The 11,040-nt window shown below is 38.7% G+C and overlaps 1 protein-coding gene across 6 annotated transcripts in view; it reads right to left on the reverse strand.

Moving 5' to 3' along the window:
• Positions 1–11,040, reverse strand: part of LOC106880431 (tetraspanin-18) — a 535,121-nt gene that overhangs the window by 3,684 nt on the left and 520,397 nt on the right. For all 6 annotated transcript variants that reach the window (XM_052970246.1, XM_014930350.2, XM_014930349.2 and 3 more), the window contains exons 5-8: positions 9,192–9,311; positions 3,755–3,848; positions 3,282–3,424; positions 1,379–1,462 (exon numbers count right to left, since the gene is read on the reverse strand). In XM_052970246.1, the coding sequence (XP_052826206.1) occupies positions 1,379–1,462; positions 3,282–3,424; positions 3,755–3,848; positions 9,192–9,311 (441 nt within the window). The remainder of the gene's footprint in view (positions 1–1,378; positions 1,463–3,281; positions 3,425–3,754; positions 3,849–9,191; positions 9,312–11,040) is intronic.

Genomic DNA, 11,040 nt, shown 5'->3' on the forward strand with positions numbered 1-11,040 from the left:
CTTGGAAATCCGCTGACCCAATGGTTTCCCATCATGGCAGAATTAATAGTCCAGACTATTTAAGCATTTTATCTGATCAAATTCATCCTATGGTTGCGGAACTGTTTCCGGAGGGAAACGCAATCTTTCAGGATGATAATGTACCAATTCATACAGCTAAAGTTGTTACTGAATGGCACGAGGAACATTTTAGTGAAGATGAACATTTTATCTGGCTACCAGTCCCCAGATCTCAATATTAATGAACATTTATGGTGCATTTTAGAAAAGTAAGGAGTCAATATCCTCTGCCATCATCACTACAAGAACTGGGGACTGTTTTAGCTGAAGAATGGACAAAATTTCCTTTGGAAACAATTCAAACTTTGTTCAAGTCCATACCTCATAGAATTCAAGCTGTAATTATTGTCAAAGGAGGTCCAACCCCATATTAAAATAAATTTGTTTGAAATTTTAAGGTGTTTTCATTATTTTGTCCCGCCCCTGCATATATATATACACAAGATGGGTTTCTTTCAGTTTCTCTCCACCAAATCGACTCATAAAGCTTTGGTTGACCTGAGGCTGTAGTAGAAGACACTTGCCCAAGGCACCACACGGTGGGACTGAATCCAGAACCATGTGGTTGGGAAGCAAGCTTCTTACCACACAGTCACGTCTGCACACTTGTTTACAATTCCCAAGTGATGTGAAGACAAGGAAACATACCACCAACATATTCCAGGGAGCAGAGGTCATTATTGTAGCTGTAGAAAATGCAGAGAGAGACAGCAGATTTGTGATGCCAGAGGTAGTAGATCTATGAGTGACCTTATGGCAATCATTCGGGTGTTCCATTTTTTAGATGCAGTTTTGGATATTTGAGCATGCAGCACTGTCCCAGATGTGAGAGCAATACTCCATTGTGGATCTCATCAGTGCTTTGTTAATTGTTAAGATGTTAAGAGTGGATGTGGTCTGATAGATCTTCAGGCTCAGAAGAGAAAGTCCTATGCAGCCCTAGCTATGTCAGAGATGTGCTTTAGCCAGGAGAGATCCTACAAAACAATACAGCATTTTACCACAATACATGATAAAACTAAGATGCCTACTCTTCATTTGGTTTTTCATCCTTGCCACTACTTAAGAGCTACATATAAGTAGCACAGTGTGGCTTACTTTCGACATGGCACGTAGCTGTCATCTGTAGCAAACATCTAGAGGCTAAAATAACAAAGTAAAGGGAGTTAGCTTATCCTACCAGCATTGCAACTAACTGTGGTTTGCAAAATAACAAAGTAAAGGGAGTTAACTCATTCCATCAGCAAAGACTTCTGCAACTAATTGGAGATTGCAAGGTTTACAACATTAATTCAGTGAGTTGGTAGATCGTACTTACTAATAATATTGGAATAGAGCCAGCAACTAAACCAAGAATTATAGCCCTTTTGATCAAGTGTTCCCGTATTTTGTCCAGGCAACCCTGAAAGTAGACACATTTAAATATTAATTAAATACAAGCTTATTGGTTGTTTTATGTTAAAATGGAAAGAAGGAAGAAAAAAGGGGGGAAAAAAAATTAAATAAGATTAAAATAAATAAAAGTCTGAGTCGACATTTTTAGTTTCAGCTATAAGGTTGTTGCAGGTAGATATTTGATTTGATGAGATCTTCAAGCATTTAGCTTTCAAACTGTTCCTATCAGACTCAAAATATTCTACCTGTTTTATGATCAAATGAAACCGATTCAGCTTCTCCTCACACCTACCCTACAATGTCATTCTAAAAATAAACAATCAAGTCATTGAAATTTTGAAGCTACGAGATAATGAATAATTAATTCAAAACAATGTGAATAAACAAGCATTACGGCATGTGAAAGTGCATGGCTCAATGATTAGAACATGAAGCTCACAATCATGAGGTAGCGAGTTCAATTCCTGGACCAGGCTGCGTGTTGTGTTCTTAAGCAAGACACTTTATTTCACACTGATCCAGTTCACTCAACTGTAGAAATGAGTTGTGACGTCACTGGTGCCAAGCTGTATCAGCCTTTGCCATTCCCTAAGATAACATCGGTGGCATGGAGAGGGGAGGCTGGTCATTCACGACTGAAGGGGGTCTTTACCCTTATTCTTTACAAACATTATATTTGACAGAATAATCATATTGGTAAAAGGGTTAAGGCCCATGCCACATACCCCACCTTCTATACACACACACGTGTGTGTGCGTGTTACTGGTTGCTGTGGCAACATTCAGATTCTACAAGTGATTAAGTGAATCTATGAATGTATATCTGGAGCACTGGATCTGAGGATGGCATCTCGATGCCATAGGCCTGTTCCTCCCAGGGATGAACCAATATCTAAGGGTGGCCAGCAACACATCAACATTGAGGGATGACCAGGGATAATACAGCAACACAACAATACTTTAATCCTTTTGTTATACTATTTCTGTTGAAATATATCGTCTTTCATCATCATTCTTTAATGTCCGTTTTCCATGCTGACATGAGTCGGATGGTTTGACCAAAACTGGTAAGCAGGAGAGCTGCACCAGATTCCAGTCTAACTTGGCTTGGTTTCTATCTGGATTCCCTTCCTAATGCCAACCACTTTACAGGGTGTGCTGGGTGCTTTTAATTACAATTAATTTTGAAAATAACTCTCTTTACTCTTTTTTACTCGTTTCAGTCATTTGACTGTGGCCATGCTGGAGCACCGCCTTTAGTCGAGCAAATCGACCCCAGGACTTATTCTTTGGAAGCCTAGTACTTATTCTATCGGTCTTTTTTGCCGAACCGCTAATTTACGGGGATGTAAACACACCAGCATCGGTTGTCAAGCGATGTCGGGGGGACAAACACAGACACACACACATATACGACGGGTTTCTTTCAGTTTCCGTCTACCAAATCCACTTACAAGGCTTTGGTCGGCCCGAGGCTATAGTGGAAGACACTTGCCCAAGGTGCCACGCAGTAGGAATGAACCCAGAACCATGTGGTTGGTAAGCAAGCTACTTACCACACAGCCACTCCTGCGCCTGAACAATTTATTGCAGTAACTCATTAAGCTGGTGTTTGGAATCTAAATCAAGATGATATTTTCATGAAAAGTTTTAGATTAAATCGTTTTCAAACATGAAGATTGCACCAAAAAATCAAGGATAATTTCAGGCAGGTTGGCATCAAAAGGGTAAAGGTCAATGTCTGAAATATGTACTTCCATATAATATTGCAACTTTGAAAATAAAAAAAAGAAAAGAGTAGGGTCAAAAATAAAAGGTTGACATACTTCGGTATTTAAGTCATGATTTCGTAAGTCATTTTTGCCTATGGGTGGTCCTAGCGCAGGTGGTGCCCTCAATCGAATTTCACCAGTACACTTTTTCTCATTTGAGTCTTTTTTACAACAACTTCTTGGCACGTATGGAGATTCTGAAAGGATAAAAAGGGAATTTAATCCCAGGTCCATGTCAGCCCCAGCTTAAAAAAGCGAGAGAAGGCATCACGTAGTTAGAGGGGAGCCCAAGTTATGTATGAAACACAATGTAATAGTCTGGGAAAAGGGGAGCAGAGGGGGCAAGAAAAGAAGTTTGAGGTATGAGATAATGTAATAGGAAAGGAATACAAAGTGTGTGTGAAAGAGAGAGGGGGGTGGTGAGGAAGAGAGAGAGAGGAGAGAGAGAGAGAGAATATGAAATAAGAGGAAGAAAGTGAATACAAAAGTAGCAGCAGAGAGGGAGAGAAAGAACCAGTGTTACTTACGCTCTGGATTGCGGCGGTACCATTCACTTCGTAGTTTATACACACTCCACGAGAAGGAACTATTTTCACCACCTTTGATTCCACAACACTGCAGCTGTACAATAGGGGACAGAGAAATCAGGTTATATTAGCTACCACATGTCCAATTCCAGCTTCTAACACACAAACTAGTCACCTACCTTGCACTGTGTAGCCATGTTGTGATACTGCTTTGAAGGGTTCAGTTTTACTAATCGATCCCCAAAACTTATTCTATTGGTCTCTGTTGCCAAACTTCTCGGTAATGGGGACATGAACAAACAAATGCCGGTTGTCAGAGGTGGAGAGAAATAAGCGAGCTTCTACAAATTTCTGACCACCAAATTTACTCCCAGGGCTACAATATAAGACACCTGCCCAAGGAACCACATAGTGGGACAGAACCAGAAACCATGTAGTTGCAATGCAAACTTCTGGACAATAAGCATGTCAATCACACACACACACACACATATATTGTTGCCATTATGCAATGTGTAAATATACATACACACACATATACATATATATATACATACATACATACATATATATATACATACATACATACACACACACATTGGGTTGGCTAGAGAGTAATTTCGTTTCTTGCAAAAAAATAGATTTACGATGATTTTCAATGACTTTTGACAATGTTATGACTTTTTCATTTTGACATTTGATAGCTGTTACTTTTAGCTTACTTTAGAAACAAATTGCATGCAATTTTGCTTACAACTGTTAGTTCAGTGTCAATTTTAACAGAGTGCAAAAACGAACATTTTCGCCATATTTTGCTTTTTTATTTCCGTAAAGGCAGGAAAGCTACTCAGGCTGATAAAGAGATATGTGAAGGTTATGGTGTTGATTGCTTAACAGGACGCACATGTCAGAAATGGTTTTAAAAATTCTGTTCTGAAGATTTTTCACTCAAAGATAACCAATGTTCTGATCGACCTACAGAAGTTGATGATGACCAAATCAAAGCCATAACTGAATCTGATTGTCATATAACTGTGCGAGAGATTGCAGAGAGGTTAAATATATCACACACGACAATTGAAAATCACAAAAATGTCTTTGACTCGTAAAGAAGCTCGATATTTGGGTTCCACATAAATTGAAAGAGATTCACTTAACACAACGAATCAATATTTGCGATATGCATCTCAAACGCAATGAAACTGACCTTTTTGGAAACGAATCATCACCGGTGATTAAAAATGGATTGTCTACAATAACATCAATCAAAAACGATCATGGCCCAAGCGTAATGAACCAGCACAAACCACGTCGAAAGCAGAATTGTATCAAAAATTGCTGTCAATTTGGTGGGATTACAAAGGTTTTGTGCATTTTAAGCTGCTTCCCATGAACCAGATGATCAATTCAACAACTAATGAAACTGGAGAAAGTAATCAAAGAAAAATGGCCAGAATTGGCAAATCGTAAAGGAATTGTGTTCCACCATGACAACCGCTAGATCACACATGTTTTTGCTAACTCGTGAAAAATTATTAGAGCTTGGTTGGGAAGTGATGTCACATCCACCATACAGCCCTGACCTTGCACCATCAGATTACCATTCATTTCAAAGTTTGCAAATTCTTTGAATGGTAAAACTTTCAATAATGATAATGACTTGAAATCGCACTTGCTTCAGTTTTTGGCTGATAAGGACCAGAAGTTCTCTGAGCTTGGAATCACAAAGTTGCCAAAAAGACGGTAAAAGGGCATCAAACAAAATGGAAAATATATAATTGGTTAAAGTTCATTCTTTGTATGAATAAAAAAACAAACTTTTATTTCACACTAAAAAACCAAAATTACTACTTTCTTGCCAACCCAATATATATACATACACACACAGAGACATATGTACATATACACATATACATATATATATATATACACACACACACACATATATATATACACACACACACACATATATATATATACACACACACACACACATATAATGGTAGACCCTCAGCTTATTCACGAAATGAAGAGGCATGCTGTTATTGTGGTTATAAAGGCTGTGCATAGAGATTTAGAAATATCTTGAGTTTTAAAAGTTGCCAGATCATTCACATACAAAGTTTGTAAGCAGCTAGAGACTGAAGATGGAAAGGTATCACCAGTATCAGAGCATAAAAAGCATTCTAAACACTCTGAAATCATCAGAACACCTGAATTTAACCAGCAAGTTCAACAGACCAATGATTACATCCTCAGAAATTTCATGAGGTCAATTGCAAAAGATCTCCAAGTGTCAGAAGGAACAGTCAGAATATTGTCCACGAAGGCATCAGATATAAGTCTTATATGATGAGGAAAGGTCAATTTGTCCGAAAAAGCAAAAGAAAATCAGTACATCAGATCTAAAAGCTCTTAAACAAACTGAAAAATCCAGCAGAAGATTTGATTTGGTTTATCACAAATGAGAAAAACTTCAACCAAGATCAAAAAGTTAACAGAAGAAATGACAGATGGTTATGTGAAGACCCTTCTGAAGTTCCAAGTGTTATGCATACAAAATTTCCTGCAACTGTCATGGTTTTAGGGGCTGTCAGTAATGAAGGACATGTGATGCCTCCTTACTTCTTTCCATAAGGCCTTAGAGTTAACTCTGCCGCCTACACTGAGGTCTTGGAAATAATTGTTAAGCCCTGGATAGACAGTCTATGCAATGGAAGGCCATATGTGTTTCAGTAAGACTATCACACATGGCTTTAGTAACACAAGAATGGATGGCTGAAAATTTTCATGATCACATAACCCCTAACATTTGGCCTCCTAATTCCCCAGATCTCAATCCATTGGACTATTACATGAAAAGCGTTGTTGAGAGAGAGGTCAATGAACACACCCATAACACCAAAGATTCTTTGAAAGCTGCTATAGTCAGAGTAATGTCCAAAATGAACCAGGACCACTTGATTCGAGCATTTAGATGATTTAGATCTCATATAGAAGCAGTTGTTGAAGCTGAAGGTGGCTTAATTGAATAACATTATAGAAAAGAAGGTTTATTTTTAGCCTCAGAGCATTTTTTGATAAATAAAGTCATTACCTGTTATTAAGTATCTGGGTTTTTTTTTATAAACATAAATCTGTCCTCACATATCTTATGCATCCAGTATATATATAGACATAGACATATATATATGTGTGTGTGTGTGTATATATATACACACACACACACATATATATAAATGTATGTTTCTATCTATCTGTCTGTCTGTGTGTATACATATAACATGCTTGCATCTAGCTGTCTATGTCTATATATATACTGGATGCATAAGATATGTGAGGACAGATTTATGTTTATAATGTGTGTATATATATATATATAATATATATATAGTGAGAGGGAGAGAGAGGGAGAGAGGTTTGGTCTGTTAAAACAAGCCATTGTTGTAAAATACTCTCCACCATCAAACACACACACACACACCCACTTTATCATTCTATTACAGTTTTGTTATGTCTTATTTTCTCAAACAACATGACCAACCATCAACCTCACCTAACTTGCCAGCTTACATAAGGTAAACAAGGTAGATTCTTTTTTTTTCTTTTCTTTTATTTCTTCTCAAAGTTTTTGATATTTTTCTAAATGACCTTTCCGATAAAATAACATGTTTATGGCATCAGAGAGAGAGAGACACCATTCATCCCACCCCATGTCACCACCCTCACCACATAGCCACAATCATTCATCTGTCACTATAATCATTTCTAAATAATATACTGCACCGAGTACCACCAAAGCCACCACCATCACACAATACCAACACTACAATGCCATGAATCAACCATTAAACTGCTATGTAACCATTTGATTTACAAGTAGTAGCAGTCATATGTTCCACAAGTCACACAGTGCAGTCTTTTACCTGTTTGTTACTAGGTTTCTTTTGAAATGCTCTGCTTGTTGTTGTCATTGTCGCTTAATGTTTGTTTTCCATGCTGGCATGGATTGGACAGTTTGACAGGAGCCAGCCAGCCAGCCTGAGGGGTGAATGACTCAGTTGTTTGTTTTAGCATGGTTTCTACAGCTGGATGCCCTTCTTAAAGCCAACCACTTTACATGCTGTGATGGGTGCCTTTTACATGCCACCAGCACAGGTGTATCAATGCAGCAGTGGCACCAGTGCAGTTTATGTGGCACCAGCACAAGTGCAATTAATGTGGCACTGGCACCTGCAAAGGACATGCCTGCATGTATGGATGATGTGTCTTTCAGTCGGTTTTGAAAATAATATTTTTCCTTCTTCTTTTCGGCCACTGTTCCTTGGAGGATCATGTGGGGTAGAGTACTCAGGTACCTCAGGCGCCCCTTCTCCATAGGATCCAATCAGAAGCAACACCTGGTCAAATACAAATACCAGCTTGAGGGCTTGGCACAAATGAGATCAGACTCCACCCAATGCCAGGACAACCAGTAATAAGCCTACAATTTGTTCTGAGAGGCAGATGTCAGGTAAGATTACATGGCAAGGCACTAAGGATACATGTCCCAGGACTCTGAAGCAAGTCCAGGAAGGACAACCATTTATGATTGGGAAAATAATGAATGGTTTAGTAAAACAACTGTCATTATTAAATTGGTATTGAGAACATGAATTTAATATGAAATTTTGATGAAAAACTTTACAATTATAAACTTGGGTTGACCAAAACCTTGCGAGTGGATTTGATAAGTGGAAACTAAAATAAACCCGACATATATATGAATGTATATATTTATGAGTGTGTGGGTCTGTCCCCCTGCCATCACTTGACAACCAATGCTGATGTGTTTATGTCTCCATAACTTAGCAGTTCGGCAAAAGTGACCAATAGAATAAGTTCTGGGGTCAATGGCTAACTAAGCAGTCAAATGACTGAAATGAGTAAACGAATAAGAAAAGTATGTGTGTGTATTTATGTGACAGTTTTCATGTACTAAATCCACTCACATGTCTTTGGTTGGCCTAAGGCTACAGTGTAAAACACTTGCCCAAAGTGCATGCAGTGGGACTGAAACCAAGAACATGTGGTTGGGAAGTGAACTGCTTAACCACACAGTCATGCCTGTGCCTGGATGCATTTTACTGTGACTGCAGCACCAGACAAACATTGCCATAGGCTCAACAAGACTAGAGAGTCTTCTCAAAGCCACAACGCTTTTCTTTGCTTGCAAATTACTCCATTGGATATTTGGGTGTATTTTTTATTTTATGAATCCAGCACTAATGGGGATCACCTTAATCTATGTCAAAAAATTGGATGGGATGGTCATGTGTGCGATACCTTTTGGTCATAGGTTTCACTCAATCAGGGCTGATTTGATACTAGACACCATCATCACAACAGCAGCAGTACACCTGTAAAACACCTGTAAAACACCACATTCACAACTTACCTGCCTCTGTAATGAATCCCAGGCATCAGTAACCAGTTTATTATTAGAGTTTGTCCGTGTGTCCAGACCATACTGTTGTTCTATAGTGTTGGTCATGTGTTTCACTATGTCTTTGGTTACCTGTAGACAAACAAATAGATGTTAGAATACAAAAATCAACACAATCGTCATCATCATCACCACAACCATCACCATCAAACGTCCATTTTCCATGCTGGCACGGGCTGGACGGTTTGCCAGGAGCTGGAGAGCTGCCCGGTCTCCATGTCTGTTTTGGCATGGTTTCTACAGAAGAAGAGGGTAATTTCCGGATAAAAAGCTTTACGTGATCATGATGATGACTATGACAACATTACCATATTCTCTAGCATTTTTCAGACCAGAATTTACAGCCCCACCCAACCCCGAAAAAGAAGATTTATACACCTAGACAACTTTTGGAGAAACAAAGATTCCACGTGAAATGCAATAGGAAAGATAGTGATGATGCATGAATATTTACATTATGTACTAAGTTGACGTGCATGCCAAAAAATATGGTTAATTTCCTTTTTTTCAGCACAACCACCAGAGAAGTGCTATGGCAGAGTGGCTGACGATGCCTGTTCTATACAATCACCATCTGGCACTAGACTCCACAACGAAACAAGATTGCACAACTAAGTAAAAACTGTTGTAGCACACACACAAATGCAATGCTTCAGTCCCAAAAGACATTGCTGCACAAAAGAACTACAGGAAACATAATTGCTTCAAATTTTGACACGAAGGGGAGTTAGTTGGTTACATAGATGACCCTCGTGTGCAAATGATACCTATTTTATCAACTCTGAAAAGGTGAAAGGCAAAATTGATTTTGGTGCTATTACAAACTCAGAACTTAAAGAACCAAAAGAAATATCACTAAGCATTTTGTGTAACTTGCTAATGACTTAGCCTGCTTGCTCTTAATGAGGATGATGATTATCAAATTTCATTCGTCACAGGGGTGTCAGATGGTGGAGGGAGTATTAGAAAGACCGGTTACAACTAAAGGAGGGGTTTACATAACATCAGATGAACAAGACAAAATGGGTGGGGAGGAGAAATGAGATGAAAAAGTATTAAAAAAACTATGTGAATAAGATGGAAGATGAAGACCTCCTAAAAGGGCCTCCAGCAGGGGCCCAACAAGGAACCCCACAGATCCAGGATCATCCTGATCACCAAGGGCACAAACATTCATATGGAACAATTGTCGGTTTCTGTCATCACCATCAAAGTGGTGAGCTGGCTGAATCATTAGGACACTGGTCAAAATGCTTTGTGGAATGTTGTCAGTCTTTATGTTCTCAGTTTGGATTTCACTGTGGTGGTCTTTGCTTTTCCTTCTCTTAGGGTTGATAAAAAAAGATACCAGTTGAACACTGAGGGTTGATGTAATCAACTAGACCCCTCTTCCAAAACTGCTGAACTTGTGCCAATAACAGAAAGAATTATCATTAACACTCCTAATGATTGTCAATCCCTGCAATAGTAATCACATCCTTCATTTAAAACAAATGACCAATTAACATTTATACTAAAATGCAGGTGTGTGTGTGTGTGTGTGTGTGTGTGTGTGTGTGTGTGTGTGACAAGGCTGACAGATATGTCTTTCATCTTTCACATGAGGTGGATAAAAAAATATAAAAAGGGGAAAAAAATGTCAGCTGTCACAACAATGTCTATGGCAACGTTTAGGAATAAGAACCTTCTGTGTGAAACATTGCTAAAAAACATGGAACTGTCAAATGTCCTCACACAAACAACCCAGGGATAAGGAACTGACGTGAGACATTACACTTCTGCCCCCACTAGGGAGCTAGTT

The sequence above is a fragment of the Octopus bimaculoides genome, chromosome 8 (genome assembly GCF_001194135.2).
Source record: "Octopus bimaculoides isolate UCB-OBI-ISO-001 chromosome 8, ASM119413v2, whole genome shotgun sequence".
In the NCBI taxonomy this organism is placed as follows: domain Eukaryota; kingdom Metazoa; phylum Mollusca; class Cephalopoda; order Octopoda; family Octopodidae; genus Octopus; species Octopus bimaculoides.